The sequence below is a fragment of the Oryx dammah genome, unplaced genomic scaffold (assembly GCF_014754425.2).
Source record: "Oryx dammah isolate SB20612 unplaced genomic scaffold, SCBI_Odam_1.1 HiC_scaffold_9, whole genome shotgun sequence".
Classification (NCBI taxonomy): Eukaryota; Metazoa; Chordata; class Mammalia; order Artiodactyla; family Bovidae; genus Oryx; species Oryx dammah.
The window spans coordinates 16735269-16755483 of record NW_024070193.1 but is presented as its reverse complement, the minus strand read 5'-3'; the positions used below and the strand labels follow the sequence as shown (position 1 = coordinate 16755483).

At 36.9% G+C, this 20215-nt stretch overlaps 1 protein-coding gene across 2 annotated transcripts in view; it reads left to right on the top strand.

The window, feature by feature from the left end:
- Positions 1-20215, top strand: part of DNAH12 (dynein axonemal heavy chain 12) — a 168404-nt gene that overhangs the window by 28026 nt on the left and 120163 nt on the right. The window contains exons 12-19 of one of the 2 annotated variants that reach the window (XM_040246424.1): positions 2310-2488; positions 5786-5921; positions 8208-8333; positions 9770-9904; positions 10468-10661; positions 11381-11624; positions 19077-19262; positions 19933-20133. In XM_040246424.1, the coding sequence (XP_040102358.1) occupies positions 2310-2488; positions 5786-5921; positions 8208-8333; positions 9770-9904; positions 10468-10661; positions 11381-11624; positions 19077-19262; positions 19933-20133 (1401 nt within the window). Of the gene's footprint in view, positions 1-2309; positions 2489-5785; positions 5922-8207; positions 8334-9769; positions 9905-10467; positions 10662-11380; positions 11625-19076; positions 19263-19932; positions 20134-20215 lie in introns of those variants that run through there. The other variant, XM_040246425.1, reaches the window with a different exon arrangement.

The window sequence follows — 20215 nt, the reverse complement described above, 5'->3', positions numbered from 1 at the left end:
TGAACTCACATTTCCTGTGTCTCTTGTACTGGAGGCAGGTTCTTTACCACTAGTGCCATCTGGGAAGCCCAGACTCAGTGGAGTAGAGAGTACTAACCTGAGGTTAGCTTTGTCTCTTTTCTGCTATGGAGCTGCCACCTTCCCAGTGAGGGCAAGTGTGACTGGTGTCTCAGTATTCTCAGTGGTACCATGACCAAGATCGACCCCCCCTTCCATAAGTGGTATTTGTGTGGTACAAGGAAGTTCCCACCTTCCAACTACATTCACCAAGAACCTAGCTTTAACAAAACTAGTTAAGCCATCCAACTGAAACCTGAATGGTGAGGGAGCCCTCTGTTCTTGACAGCACTTGTCTGGAGTGGAGTTTCCACATTCTGAGTTGGCAGCAGGGTGGGAGGGAGTAATCCAGGTTTAAATACCACAGATTCTCACTTTTCCTTCTAAATTTTCATAAAGTTTCACCAATAGATGTTTGTTCATTTTCTATATACTCTTATGACCATTTTCAGTGATTTTAAATTAAATCCTTGTTTTTAAAATAATGTGTTAGTCACTCAGTTGCGTCCGACTCTTTGCAATCTCATGGACTGTAGCCCAGCAGGCTCCTCTGTCCACGGAATTCTCCAGGCCAGAATCCTAGAGGGGGTAGCCATTCCCTTCTCCAGAGGATCTTCCCTGGTGACTCAGACAGAAAAGAATCTGCCTGCAATGCAAGAGTCTTAGGTTTGATCCCTGGCTCAGGAAGATCCCCTGGAGAAGGGAATGGCAATCCACTCCAGTATTCTGGCCTGGAGAATTCCATGGACAGAGGAGCCTGGCGGGCTACAGTCCATGAGATTACAAAGAGTGGGACGCAACTGAGCAACTAACACACTTTAATATTCACCACTTTCACTGGGGACCATGTCCACAGAACTCCTCACATTGTCATGTTGGAAGTCTTCTCTGGGTTTCTTTCTGTAATTTTAAAAATATGACTTCTTTTAAGATTTTCTCTTTTTTGATGCTTCTCAGCTATTTGATTGTGAAGTGCTTTTTGTTGTTTCTTTTGTATTCCTTCCTCTTGAGAAGATTGAGATTCTTAGATCTGTATAGTTCTTATCAACCTTGGAAAATATTCACACATTATTGCTTCATTTTAAAAAATTTGTCTCCTTCCCTTAATTCTGAAATTCTAGTTTTATGTATTTTAGACTGTTTAATATTACTGCAAAGGTTACTGAAGTCTGTTCAGACATTTGCATTGTTTTCAACATGTCATATTTTCTTTGATCCAGACATTTTATTTTCCATATCTGTTAATTACATCCCAGAAAAAATGGGTGATGGCCCTTGAGCATAAAGGACCATCTGTTTTCCTTATTCTGGTGCCATCAGTTCAACTGACTATTTGGTATATTTTTAACCAAGAACCAAGACTACTCAGTGTAGCCTTTGAACCAATTAATTAATACCTTCAGTTTCCTTAAACAATGAAAATTTTAAGCACAGTCAACTAAATACTGGAGACTAGAAAAATAAAGTAGCCTTCAGAGCAAGGAAAATGAAGAAAAAGTCTCCTTAGGGAAGAATAAAAGGAATATGAAGCATTTTGGTGGGGGGTGGACGTGAGGTGAGGAGGAAGGTAAAGAGGCAACATTAAAGATGGATTGTGAAATTAAGTCAAAGTTGCCCAAAGTTGACAGGTATGTTTCACTTTCCATAAGGCTTGTCACAATATAGTGTGTCAGGTTCTCTTCCACACTTTGCTTAAATAAAAAAAAACTACCCCAGGGTGTGTAGGTATTAAGAATTTGTATAAATTGCAATAACTTGGAACTTTGGTAACAGCAGGGCACAATGTTTCTCTCCTGGATTATTTTGACCAATACCAAAAAGTTTCTTATATTTATTTTCCTGAAGATTGAACTAGAATTTTCAGTGAGGCATTAGTAATGGCCCAACCAAGTATTAGTGAGCTACACAAATTGTCACATGATAAAGATTTACTTTTAAACAGAGATAGGTGGCTTTGATCATGTTCTTTTTAATAGTTACTGAGGGGAATTTCACCTTGTGACATGTCCAGATATTTTTGATGCTATAAATGGCATTGTACTGGATATTTACTGCTAAATTGGTAAATTCCTTAATGAAAGGACAGGGGGAAAAAGTTGGTGCAACAATGGAAAGAAATTTAATCCCTTAGCAAAAATAAATGGATTTATACTTATAGCATATAATTAAGAATTTCACCATAATACTGTACTGTCAAATCACAGATGAATTTGAAAATTCTAACCATTTTTGTTTTAAATCCTTTTTTAAAGTTTATAGGAAAATTTTTCAATCTTGCTTCAGAAATAATGCTTTTGCCTCAGTGGGTTCATTTCCCTATGGTGCGTTTGGATTGTGAAGATTTGAAGACAGGCCTAACAAACAAAGCAAGAGCCTTTGCAAACATGTTGCTAAATGATATAGCTTCAAAACATAGGAAAGAAAATGAAAGGTAAGTAGAATCAGTTGCCAAACTCAGAATTTTAGAGTAAAAGAGATATTGGGTTGTCAAAAAAAAGAAAAAAAATTCCACTGACCTTCTTACAGGAAAACTCAAATGAATTTTTGGCCAACCAGATAGTTTGCTAATAGCAATTCTTGTTTAAAAATATAAGATTAAAATATAAGTGCTTATAATGTTTTTTCTCCAACTTCAATAAGGATTAAAGCTAATATTAATATAAAGCACTTAGCACAGTGCCTAGAACATGGTACTCAAGAAATGTTAGTTGTTTATTTTCCCAGAAGCAATGTGAGAAAATTATATAATTTGAAATCAGGGAGACTTGGATTTGAATCCTGGCTCTACCATGAAATAGTTCTATGACTCTAGGCAAGTTACATAATTTCCCTGAGCCTCAATTTCCTGCTGTGCCAGTTATGAAAAATAACACCTTGCCTTGCAGAACTGATGTTAGATCACAGATAACATTTGTAAAGGATTTAGCACCATGCTTGGCAGAGAATAGGTACCCAAGAAAGGGAGCTATCACATCAATAAATATTTTCAAGTCAATAAAAAATATGACTGTCAGAAAGTTAAGTGCTGGTTAGACATATTTTATACAAAATTATATTACACAATGATGTTGAAGATGATAAAGTATTAGACACTTCCTTTCTAACAATCCCATTGAGTAATAGCAATGACAATACCACAGTTAATTTTAAAAATGATTTATGTTTGACACGACTTTTTGGTGTTTTGTAATATTGGTCACTTTTCTGGAAAATTCTACTTTCAACAAGTAACTGTTTTATTATAAACTCATGGCAGAAGAGCAGTTGAAAAGTTGTCCATTTTCCTCTGCCTTGTTCATGCTTTGGTTTCTTCCTAAGTTCCTTATGTGAATTAGATAACATCAAAAGAAGGAAATGGGAACTTCCCTGGTGGTCCAGTTGCTAAAACTCTCTATTCCCAATGCAGGGGGCCCAGGTTTGATCCCTGGTCAGGGTACTAGGTCCCACATGCCACAAATGAAAGATCCCGCATGCCATGACTAAGACCCGGCGTAGCCAAATAAACAAATAAACAGTTTTCTTTAAAAGGAGGAAATGTGTACCACTATGTTAAGCATAATTTATTAAATAAATTAATAATAAAGAGCAATTTCTTACTTCACAGTTTGGTTTAATATCTGCTTGGGCAAACTTGCTCTCACTAATCTTGTTTGCCCTCTTTCCTTTCCTGTTTTGTTTTGCTTTTGGCTGTGCCACAGAGCCTGGGGGATCTCAGTCCCCTGACCAGGAATCGAGCCCGTGCCTCCTACAGTGGAAGCATGCAGTCCTAGCCATTGGACTGCCATGGAACTTCCACCTCCTTTTCTTTTAATTGTGTTGTTGCTGCAAAGGGACTCAGATTCTGCTCTAGTAAGAAGAAAGGACCCACAGTAGAATCATCTGCCTATTTTTTGCATTATTAACGTTAGTATATCCTTCTAAAAGACTATTTTTCTAAATAATTTAAAAGATTTATTTATTAATATTTACTTCTGGCTGTGCTGAGCCTTTGCTGCTGTGCATAGGCTTTCTAAATTGCAGCAAGAGGGTACTACTCTTCTTTGCAGTGAGCGGGTTTCTTACGGTGGTGGCTTCTCTTGTTGCGGAGCACAGGCTCTAGAGCTCAGGCGCAGTGGTTGTGGCACACTGTATTAGTTGCTACCTGGCACGTGGGATCTTCCTGGACCAGGGATTGAACTCGTGTCCTCTGCATTGGCAGGTGGACTCCCAACAACTAGACCACCAGGGAAGCCACTCTTAAAATATTGATAATCAAAAATCAACCGTCGAACTTCCTTGGCGATCCAATGGTTAAGAATTTGCCTTCCCGTGCAGGGGGTGTGGCTTGGATTCTTGGTGAGGGACCTAAGATCCTACATGCCTCATGGCCAAAAAACCAAAACGTAAAGCAGAAGTAATATTGTAACAAATTCAATAAAGACTTTAAAAATGATTCACACACACACACAAAAGCTTTAGAAAAATGCTGTCAAGCCCTACGCGATCTGATTTCTGTTCATCTCTACAACTTCATGTTCTATCCTCTTTTTGGTATTGACACTGCTCTGCTTGCCATTCCTAAACTATTCCAAGCTTTTTGCTACCTCAGGCTTTTATCCTTGTTATTTTTCTTCCTTGGAAGCTTTCCCCCTGATATTTGTATGACTGTTTTTTTTCTTTCTCTCATTTTGAATTATCACCTCTCTAGAGAGATCATTCCTGGTCACTTTATATAAAATACGGGTTCCTTCTCTATACGCCATCATTCTTTATCCCTTTACTTTTTTTTTTTCTTCATAGAACTTTTTACTACCTAACATTGTGTTATATATTTATGTATTTTTTGTCTCTCTCATCAACTTGAATGTAAGCTTTATGATGGTAGGGACTTGATCTATTTGGTGTTATATTTCCAATGCTTAGAACTTTGCTTAGCACACTGTAGGTATTCAATTATTTATTAAATGAATGAATAAGTATAATTACATAATATAAATGAAATACTTGCACAAACTAAAATTTATTTTTAAAATCACTTACCTCTTTTGTACTTTGTTTTTGCAAGGAGTTTTTCTGATATTTCTAGCAATGGCATGACAATACTGATACTGCAAAGCATAGGGAAAAAATTCTATGAAATATATCTTAGTTAAATAATGGGTATAGGTATAGGGTATCTAGTAATAGATTCATACATATATAGACTTTCTGAAAGAATCATGGATTTTAAAAATGTATGCAGAGATTTGATCTTTTCAGTTGCCATGTTTCACAAGGGACATTACTGCTGATGATTATACTAACACTATAGTTACCAGTAATTGAGAGTGTACTATGCACTGGGCTCTTTTGCATTCATTATTCATTATTGTATTACAACAATCCCACAAGATGAATTTAATAACTTCATTTTACAAATATGGAAATTAAGCCTATGAAATTCACATAAATACTCAAAGCTAGTAGCAGATGAGGCAGGATTTAGATATAGAGCCGCCTGATCGATCCAAAGCATGCTCTATTTCACACTGAAAATGTTGCCTTAGTTTTATAGATTTTATAAATCTATGGTGTATCCTGAGTTGTAACCTCTGAGCCACCAGGGAAGCCTCAGTTAAGTTATACTTAAATATTTTAAGATACCTAACTGATTGTTTTTAGGATCGCAGTTCCTATTTTATAGTAATCATAATTGAGCATAATATAGCGTTAATTACTGTACCTATAATAAAGCAAGGTATTATGTCAGTATTTGCAGTGAATTTGAAGCAGTTAAAGAGCATGCGTTAAAAGTTCCTGAGACAACAGAGGAAATGATGGAGCTTATATCTTATGTAGAAAAAGCCCGAACTGTAGGAATTCAGGAGTTGGTTTCACGGATCAAGGTACGAATTTTTTAATTTACATACTTAAAAAAATTTTTTTCATTTTGAAATATGGTACACATATTGAAAATGAATAACACATATGGCTAAACAAACTTATAAAGTGAACACCTATGTTGCCACCACCCAGGTGAAGAAATAGGATATTGCCAGCACCCTAGAAATCCTTTGCATATGACTTTCTGACCATAATTACTTCCCTTTCTCCACCTCTTAGAGGTGTCAACCTGGTTTCTACAGTAATCATTTTTTTCCTTTAGTTCCTCCATATGTGCATCCTTAACAAAGATTTAAAAAATATTTTCATTTATAGTTTCTACATTTAGTAGTACATATGCTCATGCCTTCCCCAACACAAGGTTATATACCTATTCACCTATATTATACTCTAATTTTTGTTTAAAAATATGAGATGCAGGGGGCCTCCCTGGTGATCCAGTGGTATACAGACTTGCTGTACACAGGAGACTAACACAACATTGTAAATCAACTATGCTGCTGCTACTGCTGCTAAGTCGCTTCAGTCGTGTCCGACCATAGACGGCAGCCTTCCAGGCTTTGCCGTCCCTGGGATTCTCCAGGCAAGAACACTGGAGTGGGTTGCCATTTCCTTCTCCAATGCATGAAAGTGAAAAGTGAAAGTGAAGTCGCTCCGTCATGTCTGACTCTTCGAGACCCCATGGACTGCAGCCTTCCAGGCTCCTCCGTCCATGGGATTTTCCAGGCAAGAGTACTGGAGTGGGGTGCGATACTCCAATAAAAATTAATTTAAAAACATTATTATGATTGGATGTTGAATTTTATTTTTTGCATCTATTGGTATGATCTTATGCATTTTCTCCCATTATCTATTAATACACCTAGTTCTATGAATCAGGTTTTATTGGGTTAATTTCTGTGTGCAATATAATACATATATAATACATATATAATGCATTCTGAACATTATATATATTATATACATAGACATCCTATGTGTATCTCAAACAAAAACTCTTAAATTAGCCTTTGAATCTGTATTTCAGTTCTTAAAAATTACAGCACTGCGTACAGATCAATGCAAGTTATAAGGGGTAAAGATATTTAATGTCTTATTCAGGTAAATCTATTGGTTTTAAATAATTTTTTTTTTTTTTTTGCCAGTCACTCCTAAACTCTTTCTGGACAATTGCTATATGCTATTGGTAGGACTTCCCTGGTGGCTCAGATGGTAAAGCATCTGTCTACAATGCGGGAGACCTGGGTTCAATCCCTGGGTGGGGAAGATCCCCTGGAGAAGGAAATGGCAATCCACTCCAGTACTATTGCCTGGAAAATCCCATGGACAGAGGAGCCTGGTAGACTACAGTCCATGAGGTCGCAAAGAGTCGGACACGACTGAGCGACTTCTCTTTCAGTTTCAATGGTAGGCAAAAGAAGTGGTACTGTTATTGAAGATGCAAAACAAAATAAAAGATGTTAAAATCTTTGTCACCAAAGATTAAAAAATTAAATATATAAGAATAAAACTGTAAAATCCTTTAAAAAAAAACAGAGTTACTGAAAAAACACATATTTGATCACCATTTTCAGCCGTATACATAGATAATCAAGTACTTTTATTTTAAGTCAATTGCAAGTGAAAACTATTAAAAAGCTTTAATTTTGGTATGTGTTTGTGTGTGTGTTAGTCCTCCATTCGTGTCGACTCTTTGTGACCCCATGAACGGTAGCTTGCCAAGCTCCTCTGTCCATTGTATTTTCTAGGCAAGAATACTGGAGTGGGTTGCCATTCTCTTTTTCAGGGGATGTTCCCAATTCAGGGATCAAATCTGGATCTCCCGCATTGCAGGCAGATTCTTTACCATCTGAGCCACCAGGGAGCAAACTAAATGCTCTTACTATAAAAGTCTTCAATTGTGTGCTATGAAGCCAGATAAATAATCCTATAGTTATTGAAATACCCATGTGATTTGGGTGATATGAAATATCAGTTAATAATCTGAGTCAGACTGAAATTTGAAAAAGTATTAGAAATTGTTGTTTCTCTTTTTCTTAATGCTTTAGGGCTTCCCTTGTGGCTCAGCTGGTAAAAAATCCGCCGTGCGGGAGACCTAAGTTCCATCCCTGGGTTGGGAAGATCCCCTGGAGAAGGGAATGGCTACCCACTCCAGTATTCTGGCCTGGAGAATTCCATGGACTGTATAGTCCATCAGGTTGCAATGAGTTGGGCACGACTGAGTGGCTTTCACTTTCACTGACTTAGATTTTCTACATGGTTTAACATATCTGGAGTTTCTTCTGTAGGAATCCAAACGCCGGATGAGTTACTTTTTAGATGTATTTCTATTTCCTCCAGAAGACTTAGCTTTAAATTCAGCTGTCCTTATGTGGCCTTGGAAAATTAATCCCATCTTTGATGACAATGATGAGGTAAACATATTTTTCCTTATGTATTTTTGTATTCTGTATTTTAAGTTCAATGTTCATTTAATTTTCATACATACTTGCCATCTACTGTTTTTTTTTTTTTGATGTTACACACTGCTATATTTTTTAAATTTATTTTTGGCTGCATGTGGGCTTTCTCTAGTGGCAGAGAGTGGGGGCTACTTTCTAGTTGTGGTGGCTTCTCCTTGGGTGGCTTCTCTTGTTGTGGAGCACAGTCTCTAGGGCTCACAGGCTTAAGTAGTTGTGGCACAGGATTAGTTGCTCTGAGGTGTGCAGAATCTTCCCAGACTGGGGATCAAACCCACATCTCCTGGCAGGTAAATTCCCATCCACTGTGCCACCAGGGGAGTCCCTTGCCATCTACTTTTAAAAAGTAACTTCATGTGTCAGTATGAGTTTGGGATTAGCAACATTTATGGCCCCGCAGGCTTAAGACAGGCTTAACCCATAAGGTTTTAAAAAGTGGGACTGATATTAAAAAGTTAGAACTATTATCAAATTAATAATAGGGGGGTTCCTGGTCATCCAGTGGCTCAGCGCCATGCTCCCAATGCAGGGGACTGCGGTTTGATCCCTGGCCATAACTAAGAGTTCTCAAGCTACAACTAAGAAGTTTGCATGCCCCAGTGAAGATCCCTCGAGCCACAGTGAGGACCCAACATAGCCAAAATAAATAAATAAAAAAAAAAGAAATTACTAAAAGAATAATAATCATAAGCACTGTGCTCAGTACTCTCCATTTATTAAATCATTTAATACTGGTGAAAATCCCAGGTGCTCCTATTTCCTCCATTTCATAGCTGAGAAAAATGTGTCTCAGAGAAGTTAAATAACTTTCCCAGGAGGAAGTTGCAGATTCAGAATTTTATATTAATACTGAATATAGTTCAAATTTTGTAAAAGTCCTAATTTAAGCTAGCTTTTCCTAAATTGGGAAGTGAGATAGTATAGTAATGAAAAGCATAGACTTCAGTCAGAGAAACCAGAATTCTAATCCAGATTTTGACTTTCCTGATCTTGTGACATTGGACATGCCTCTTAATCTCTATATGCTTAAATGTCTTCATCTCTGAAATGAGGATATAATACTTGTGGTAATGTAGGTAAAGTGTTTAATAATTCTTGACATAAGAAATGCTCGATATATGGTAGGTTTTATTATTTTCGCAGAATCTGTTAAACAGTTAAAATATCTACTTAAAATAAGAATTATTATGGTCACTTTGGAGATACAGAAAATTTTTTCTGTGTAATTTATTATTCTTTTCCTTTCATATCAGTTAATGTTTTTTGTACAATGTTTTACTTTTACTTTGCTGATGTCTTTTGTTACTGTACAAAGCATTCACATTTCTCATTTGATCATTCTTTGCTTTGTGGCAAAATAATTAACATGATTAAATTGTTTTCTTTTAAAGCTCATTGAGAATGCTAAACATAGAAAAGAAAATGAACTAATAGCAAAGAGAGAGAAACTGATTTTGGAAGTAGAAAAGGAATCACGGCGCATGGAAGAGTTTGCAGAATTTGCAGAATTGGACCGCATGCAACAGGTCTGATAAATATAGACAGTAGCTGTGGCAGGCTGGTAGATAAGTATAGGACATGTTTGTATAGAGTTTCCCAGGTGGCTCCACTGGTAAATAAAGAACCTGCCTGGCCAATGCAGGAGACATAAGAGATGCGGGTTTGATCCCTGGGTCAGGAAGATCCTCTGGAGGAGGGTATGTCAACCCACTCCAGTCCACTTGTCTGGAGAATCTCATGGACAGAGGAGCCTGGCAAGGTACAGTCCACAGAGTCGCTAAGAGTGAAACACGACTGAGGCAACATAGCACGCTAGCAGGCTTGTTTGTATAATATAGAAAAGCATGTGCTTACTAAGGCAAAAAGGGGCCTGGAACTGCTGCTAATTATGTAATCTTTTTTGTGGGTTAGTTTTCTTTTTGTTAAGTAGACATAGCCATTTTTTGCTTTCTATCATAATATTGCTGTACAGTTGATATATAAAGCCACTATATATATATGCAAGGACACAGTCTATGAAGTATTGTTTAATCTTATTTTTATAACATTACTTGGGTATTTCTTGAAATGAAATATGCTTTGCTTTCAGTATGTGACAGATGTAAGACAACTACAAAAACGTATTCAGGAATCTGAAGAAGCAGTTCAGTTTATTAATAAAGAAGAGGAACTTTTCAAATGGGAACTGACAAAATATCCCGAACTGGATAAATTAAAAGTTAACATTGAGCCCTATCAGAAGTTTTTTAATTTAGTTTTGAAGTGGCAACGAACAGAAAAACGGTAATTTCTGGTAATGTAATAAACAGTTCAGCAAAGATATAAAAAGATTTATAAAACGTACATTGATTTTTATTGCTGTTGTTGTTGGCTAAGTGTTTAAAAGTAGGACTTACCAGTCCATTTGATAGAAAAACCAAATATCATATAGGAGAAGCGTCAAATGTTCCTAGGGTACCACCTAACCTTATTAATGTAATATCTAATTAAGTCTCATTTGGGTTTTCCAGATTTGATTCCATTTTTAATGCAGTTAATTGATTTGACTCATGCTTAGCACCAAAAATTAGAAGTATGGAGTCAAATCAGCATTTTATTTGGGTACCATTAATTGTCCATTAACAATCTGATTCATATTTTAGCACATGCAGCGTAGCTTAAGTGGTGGATTTAGTATTATCTCCGTCATCAGCTCTTTGTGACCGAGAAAAACAGTTAACTGCTCTTGCTCAGGATGCTTGGGGCTGGTGCACTGAGATGACCCAGAGGGATGGTATGGGGAGGGAGGTGGGAGGGGGGTTCAGGATGGGGAACACGTGTATACCCGTGGTGGATTCATGTTGATGTATGGCAAAACCAATACAATATTGTAAAGTAATTAGCCTCCAATTAAAATCAATAAATTTATATTAAAAAAAAAACAAAACACAAGATGAAGGACCTAGCCTAAGGCCTCTTAACACACAAAAAGTCTCTGAGTTTAATATTATTTTTTCTTTCAGGTGGATGGATGGAGGGTTTTTGGACCTTAATGGGGAAGCCATGGAAACTGATGTAGAGGAATTTTCCCGGGAAATTTTTAAGACTCTGAAATTTTTCCAAACAAAGCAAAAGAAGGAATTACAAGAAAAAAGAAAAGCAGCAAAAAGACGATCTCTGGAAGAAGAGAAACTTGAAGAGGAACCAAAAGAGAATCCTACCATTACAATGTGCACTACAGTAATGGAGCAGATAAAAGTTTTTAAGGTATGAACACATTTAATGACATGTTAGAAAGCCCTGCTGGAACTGTTTGCAGCAAGTGCTAATGAAGAGAAATGGAAAAACTGGAAAGCAAAACCAAAGCTGAATCCAGAAAACTTGATCTATTTCTTAATACATGGTTTATTCTGTCCTAAGGAAGTCATCGTAATCAGTCCCTTCACAGAACATGCTAGAACATGCTTGACAAATAGAAAAGACTATAATGACCAGGGACACTGATATGAAGAGGATAAAAAAATTGGTGAATAAACAAGTCAGCCTATACTGTGAGCAGCAGCACAGAGTCCCAGTTACCTGAGAAAGCTTTGAAGTCATACTACCTAGGTTTATATCACACTTCTGTGCTTAGTAATGGCAATATGCCCCTTGTGTAAGATAGTTAGCCTCTCATGTCTCAGTCACCTCATCTTTAAAGAGAGGATAGTAACAGTTTTTGTGGCAGTAAATAACGCATCCAACCTCCCAAGGCAGGGGTGGCAGTGGTTCATACGGCTGGTAGAGTCACGCTTCCACTGGCAGCGTGCTCACAGTGCACACTGTCATGCGATTTTCAGCATGGTTCCGGTCCATGTCTAGCACTCTCAGATTCTGTGAGCTGCCTGAAAAACACTTTAAACTACTTTAAATTATTTTTAATATTTAATAAATATACATGGTTTATAAATATAAAAAAGATACACCTGAACAATCTCCTTGCTATGTTATTACTTAAGGCAATGCCAAAGAATGCTCAAACTACCGCACAATTGCACTCATCTCACATGCTAGTAAAGAAATGCTCAAAATTCTCCAAGCCAGGCTTCAGCAATACGTGAACCGTGAACTCCCTGATGTTCAAGCTAGTTTTAGAAAAGGCTGAGGAACCAGAGATCAAATGGCCAACATCCGCTGGATCATGGAAAAAACAAGAGAGTTCCAGAAAAACATCTATTTCTGCTGTATTGACTATGCCAAAGCCTTTGACTGTGTGGATCACAATAAACTGGAAAATTCTGAAAGAGATGGGAATACCAGACCACCTAAGCTGCCTCTTGAGAAATCTGTATGCAGGTCAGGAAGCAACAGTTAGAACTGGACATGGAACAACAGACTGGTTCCAAATAGGAAAAGGAGTCCGTCAAGGCTGTATATTGTCACCCTGCTTATTTAACTTATATGCAGAGTACATCATGAGAAACATTGGACTGGAAGAAACACAAGCTGAAATCAAGATTGCCGGGAGAAATCTCAATAACCTCAGATATGCAGATGACACCACCCTTATGGCAGAAAGTGAAGAGGAACTAAAAAGCCTCTTGATGAAAGTGAAAGAGGAGAGCGAAAAAATTGGCTTAAAGCTCAACATTCAGAAAACGAAGATCATGGCATCCGGTCCCATCACTTCATGGGAAGTAGATGGGGAAACAGTGGAAACAGTGTCAGACTTTATTTTTTTGGGCTCCAAAATCACTGCAAATGGTGACTGCAGCCATGAAATTAAAAGACGCTTACTCCTTGGAAGAAAAGTTATGACCAACCTAGATAGCATATTCAAAAGCAGAGACATTACTTTGCTGACTAAGGTCCATCTAGTCAAGGCTATGGTTTTTCCTATGGTCATGTATGGATGTGAGAGTTGGACTGTGAAGAAAGCTGAGCACCGAAGAATTGATGCTTTTGAACTGTGATGTTGGAGAAGACTCTTGAGAGTCCCTTGGACTGCAAGGAGATCCAGCCAGTCCATTCTGAAGGAGATCAACCCTGGGATTTCTTTGGAAGGAATGATGCTAAAGCTGAAGCTCCAGTACTTTGACCACCTCATGCATGCGAAGAGTTGACTCATTGGAAAAGACTCTGATGCTGGGAGGGATTGGGGGCAAGAGGAGAAGGGGATGACAGAGGATGAGATGGCTGGATGGCATCACGGACTCGATGGACATGAGTCTGAGTGAACTCCGGGAGATGGTGATGGCCAGGGTGGCCTGGCGTGCTGCAATTCTTGGGGTCGCAAAGAGTCGGACACGACTGAGCGACTGAACGACTGAACTGAACTGAACTTTGTATACTTAACAGTTTTTTTTTTTTAACACATATAACAATATGAGTATATTTTCTAAACCTCCTATCTTTTTACATAAAATTAACATGCTGTATGTATTATTTCCCCCATTGTTTTGGTTAATTTATCTTAGAGATCTTTTCTTGTTGTATATAGAGTTTTTTCATTATTTTTTACACCTATAAGTATTATATATTGGTGTAAAAATTTCTAAGTATGAAGTGGGAACTGCAAGGTAAATTGCCAAAGAGTAAATTTCAGGTTCAGATCTATAGTTGAATTACCTTCTGTTTGGGTTTTACCAATATATATTTACACCAACCTTGACGACGGAGTGTCATCATACTTGGGTTTTTGGTAATCTACTAGTAGAATTTCATTTTTCTTATTACATAAAGTGTTAAGCATAAATTAATATATTTAAGAATATTTTGTATTTCTTTGCTTGTGAACTGTTTGGTCTTATTGTTGTCTATTTTTTTAATTTAATAGTTGGTCTTTTTCTTACTGATTTACAGGACATAAATAGTTCTGGAAACAGGACTAGGAAGACTAGACTTTGTATGTTAATATTTCATTGAGGATTTTTGAGATTATATTCAGGAGAGATGTTGGTCTTAATTTTCTTGTAATATCTTTGTCAAGTTTTGTTATCAGGACTATGCTGACCTTATGAAACAAATGGGAAATTCTATCTCTATTTTCCAAAAGAGATTTGAATGAAATTGTTATTATTTCTTTTAAAAATATTTTAGAGAAACATTTGCCAGTGATACCATTGACTTGGAGCTTTATGGGAAGGATTTTGAAAGCAGTTTTATTTTTTCAAAATAGATATAGGAATATTTGGGTTTTGTGTTAATTTTATGTCAGTTTTAGTAAACTGTAATTTTCAAGGAAATCTTCCATTTTTGAAAACTGTTAAATTTATTGCCATAAAGTTGCTCATCAGTTCAGTTCAGTTCAGTACAGTCGCTCAGTCGTGTCCGACTCTTTGCGACTCCATGAATCGCAGCACGCCAGGCCTCCATAACATTTATTTATTATCTTTTAATGTTTGTGGAATCTTTAGGAGTAACTCCTTTTTCATTCCAAATATTAGTAATTTTTATTTTCTTTCTTTTTTCTTCAGTTAGAGATTTAGTTATAGTTTATTGTTAGCATTTAAGCCTTTGGTTATGTTTTAAATTTATCCAGATGATATTCCTCTTTTCCTTTCTTATCAGCAACCTTCATTATTCCTGTCTTCATAGCAGTGCACCATCATAATATCTGAAAGTCATCTTGAGATGGAAGATAAATTGTCCCATACCACTAGTAGTATCAATAATTTTTTTCCCTGCTATTTTCTTTCTTTATTTTTGGCTGGGACACATGTGATCTTAGTTCTTCAACCAGGAATTAAACTCGCGCTCTCTGTTGTCACTAAGACTTCTAATACTATATTGAATAAAAATGGTTAGAGTAAGCAACTTTGTATTGTTCCTGAATAAGCTCTTCACCATTGAGTTTGATGATAGCTGTGGGCTTGTCATATATGGCCTTTAATATATTGAGGTATGATCCCTCTATACTCACTTTGTGGAGAGGTTTTTTAAAAATTATAAATGGATATTGAATTTTGTCAAAAGCTTTTTCTATATCTATTGAGATGGTCATATGATTTTTATTCTTTAATGTGGTTAAAATGGATTACTTTGCAGATATTGAATCATCCATGTATCCTTGGGATAAATCTCACTTGATCATGATATATGATTCTTTTAATTAATTGTTGAATTTAGTTTGTTCGTATTTTGTTGAGGATTTTTGCATCTATGTTCATCAGTGATGTTTGCCTGTAATTTTCTTTTCGTGTGTTGTCTTTGGTTTTGGTATCCAGGTGGTAACTGGTCTTGTAGAATAAATTTGGAAGCATTCCTTTCTCTGCAATTTTTTGGAATAGTTTCGGGAAAAGTGTTAACCCTTCTTTAATTATTTGGCAGAATTCACCTGTGAAGCCATCTGGCCTGGACTTTTCTTTGTTAGACATTTTTTATTAATGCAATTTCATTACTGATAGTCTGCTCATATTTTCTATTTCTTCCTTATTCATTCTTGGAAGATTTTACATTTCTAGGAATTTATTAACTTTTTCTAGGTTGTCTATTTTATGGTGTATAATTGTTTGCAGTAGCTTCTTATGATCCTTTGTATTTCTGTGGTGTCAGTTGTAACCTCTCTTTCATTTCTGATTTTATTTATTTGGGCTCTCTTTTTTTTTTCTTAATGAGTCTCGTTAAAGGTTTATCAATTTTATCTTTTAAAAGAACTAGCTCTTAGCTTCACTGATCTTTTTCTTTTTTCTTTTTAGTTTCTATTTTATTTATTTCCACTCTGGTCTTCATTATTTCCTTCCTTCTACTATCTTTGGGTTTTGTCTGTTCTTCTTTTCCTAGTTCCTTCAAGTTAAGGTTAGACTGAGAATTTTCTTATTTCCTGAGGTGGACTTGTTTGCTGTAAAATTTCCTTTTAGAACTGCTTTTACTGTGTCCCATGGATTTTGGAATATTATGTTTTCATTTTCATTTGTCTCATGGCATTTTAAAATTTCCTGTTTGTGGTTTTCAGTGATGTATTGACTCTCTCTTTTTGTGGTAACTGTTATATGGTTTTGGTTTGTAGTTACCAGGAGGTTCATTTATAACAACCTATTATAGATGTCTATTTTAAGTGGATGATTTCTTAACTTTGAATACCTTACATTTTTACTAACCTCCCCAAATGTTTTATCCTTTTTACATCTGTTAATTTTTGCCTAACTGCTGTTGCTGATAGAGATGATTTTTTACTGCTTTTGTCTTTTAACTTTCCTCCTAGCTTTATGAGTGGTTAATTAACTACTTTTTCTCCAGGTTTGCCTTTACCAGTGAGATTTATCCTTTTACAATTTTGTTTATTTATACTTGTTATTTCTTTTAATGTTTGTTGTGAGATCTGTTTGGTGGTGATAAACTCTTTTAGCTTTTTGCTTGTCTGTGAACGTCTTTGTCTCTTCTTCAGAGATAAGGATAAATCTGAAAAATGACCTTGCCAGGTAAAGTTTTCTTGGTTGTAGTTTTTTCCTTTCATCATTTTGAATATATTGTTCCACTTCCTTCTGCAGAGTTCCTGCTGAAAAGTCTGCTTAAGGTCTTATGGGAGTTCCTTTGTACAATACATAACTAGTTGCTTTTCTCTTGCTGCTTTTAAGATTCTCTCTTTATCTTTAATTTTTGTCATTTTAGTTATAATGTGTCTTGGTGTGGACCTGTTTGGGTTCATCTTGTTTGAGATTCTCTGTGCTTCCTAGAGGAGCGTATTTATTTCCTTCTCTAGGTTGGGGAAGTTTTCAGCTAATATTTCCTCAAAGAAGTCTCTCCTCCTTTCTCTCTATTTTCTCCTTCTGGAGCCCCTATAACATGAAAGTGAGTACACTTGATGTTGTCTCAGAAGTCTCTTAAACTATCGTTGTTTTTTAAAATCCTTTTTTTTTCTTTTTTCTGCTTAGCTTGGGTGATGTCTGCTACTCCGTCTTCCAAATCACTGATCTGTCCTTCTGTATTATCCTATCTACTGTTGATACTTTCTAGCATATTTTTCATTTCAGTTAGTATATTCTTCAGCTCTGACTTGTTCTTCTTTATATTTTCTAACTCTTAGTTGAAATTCTGTGTTTGTCCATTCTTCTGAGTTCATTGAGCATCTGTATATTACCTTGAACTCTATATTGGGTGGATTGCTTATTTGCATTTAATATAGTTCTTCTGAGGTTTTGTCTTGTTCCTTTGTTTGGAACATATTCCTCTTGTCTCCTCATTTTGCCCAATTCCCTGTGGTCACATTTGTATATTGAATAGGACTGTTAGGTCTCTTGATCTTGGAGAAGTGACATTATACAGGAGACATCCTATATGGCCTAGCAGCACACTAGTTCTGGCACTAGACCTGTCTGCTCCAGGGGTGTCTCCTATTCATACCACATGCTTCCTTATGTTGTGGAAGGGTTAACTGTTGAGGGTATAAGCGGGGCTGGCCCTTGGCCTGTCTGGCTGCAACGCCATGACTCATGCAGTTGTTGTCAGTGCCCTGGTGGGCACGGCGGTCTCCTGGTGAGGCTGGCGTGCGGCTGGGCAGTGCTGCTCCAGGCTCATTGTGGGTGGGGCAGCCTCTCTCTGTGTGTGACTGTGTATCCTGGTGGTGCACGGTTGCTGTGGGCCCTCCAGTGGCCAGGGCAAGCGCCCAGCACTATCAGGCCAGAGGGAGAATTCCTAAATGGTACTTGCTGGTGATCCTCACAATGGCTGCCACCAGCATCTCTGTCCCCAGAGCAAGTCCCAGAGGCCTCCTGCCTCTCTGATAGGCTCTCCAAAATCAGCAAGTGGGTCTGACACAGATGCCTGTCAAACTTCTGCCTCTTTGCTGGAACTTGGACCATGTGAGCTTCTGCCTGTACCCTTTAAGAGCATAGCCTTTGTTTTCTATAACCCTCTGTCTCTCCTGAATGGAAGCCTAACTGGCTTTCAAAGCCAAACGTTCTGGAGGCTTGTTTTCCCAGTGCAAGACCTCCAGGCAGGGGAGGCCAAAGTAGGTCTTAGACCCCGTGCTCCTTGGAGAGGAACTCTGCATTTGTAAGGTTCTTTTCATTTGTGTGCCACTGACCTCGGGGTTTGGTTTCTGACTAGACTGCATCTCCACCCCTTCTACCTATTTCACTGTCGCTCCTTCTTTGCCCATCGGAGGAGGTAAGTTCAGGGTCTTCCTACACTGCCATCTTTATCCCACTCCTCCTCCATAGCTTTTATTTATTTATATTACCTCAGTGGCTGGAGACTCAATACAGTGTTGATTAGAAATATTATGGGTGTGCTTATGTTGTTCCTGATTGTAAAGGAAATGTTTTCATATCAGTATCAAAAGCGATGAATTAAGTGTTTTTGTTGAGTATTTTTTTATTTCCAGATGGTTATATTTTGGTATTTTGGTGGCGGCTTTTTTCCCGTTTATGCTATGTATGTGTGTATATAGCTATATATTATGTTATACTATATATTTCTCCATATAATTATAGAATAAATGTGACTTTCTATTTCTATAATACTGTGATAGTTTTAATTATTGTGGTTCTAGCATATACTTTAATATCTTATAGAACATTTACCACCACCCCTCCTTTTTTCACTCTTTTAGTTTTCTTGGCTATTTCTACATGTTTATTTGTGCAGATGAACTTTAGAATAATTTTGTTAGTTTCTCTCCCCTCCTGAATCTAACTCATTAAATATTAAATGGGCTCATTAAATATATTACATAAATTCAAGTGTATGAGTATGAAAGTCAAGTGAGTGCCTCATTATTGTTTCCATTTTCATCATTAGGATTACATCCCTACTGTCTCCATCCTTTGTAATCCAGGAATGAGATCACGTCATTGGAAGCAGTTATCAGAAATTGTAGGCTATGACTTAACTCCAGACTCTGGAACTACACTGAGGAAAGTTTTAAAATTAAACCTTGCACCATACTTGGACAAATTTGAAGTGATAAGTGCAGGTGCAAGCAAGGTAAATATGCAGATCTACTGAAATACCTTATTTGATGAGTTTGTTAATTAAACAATCATAGTTTTAGTTGTGGTTGAATGTGTAGTTCAGGATAGCAGTGGGAGAACCTGGGGAAAAGTGGTAGAAGGCAACTCGTATTTCCCCCCACAAAGTCTGTGCTTCTGTATGATTCCCTTGTCCTGAATCCAGAGTAGAAATGGTTCCTTTGACCTTTTCTTGATTCTGCTGCACTCTGATATGCATGGGTGATATACTGGTTTTGATATGTGTTTTTTTCCATTAAGAATGGAAATGGATGCCTGTGTATGTGGCACGTGATGTGTATGTATTCTAGGCAGAGTAAGTATGGCCCTGTAGTCTTGAATACACTGAAAACATCTTCAGACTGTAGACTGCAAAAAGGCACCTCAGGGAAAATCCAGCAGGTCTTTCATACTGTTGTCTGTTTTGATACCGACAGCTTTGAAACAAGTGAATTTTTTAAAAACTACATTGTCATTCACCATAGGAATTGTATAGTTGTTTAAAACCTTTTCTAACTTAAAGACAGTTGCAGAATATCTTACAAAATTCCACCAAATGCTTACTAAATTCACTAGGGAAAGTTCATACATATAATAAATAAGATTCCCTATTCACCATCCCATTCTTTCTTTTTTATCCTGTTTAGGAATTTTCATTAGAGAAAGCCATGCATACAATGATGGGAACTTGGGATGATATTGCTTTTCATTTAAGTTTATATCGTGATACTGGAGTCTGTATTCTTTCTTCAGTAGATGAGATTCAGGCTCTCCTTGATGATCAAATTATAAAAACTCAGACAATGAGAGGCTCACCATTCATCAAACCATTTGAAAAGGAGATCAAGGTTTGTTAAATATGATAATCAACTCCCTGTCATTTATAAAGATTGAAATTTATTACATATTTACTCTTGTGGGAATAAGTAA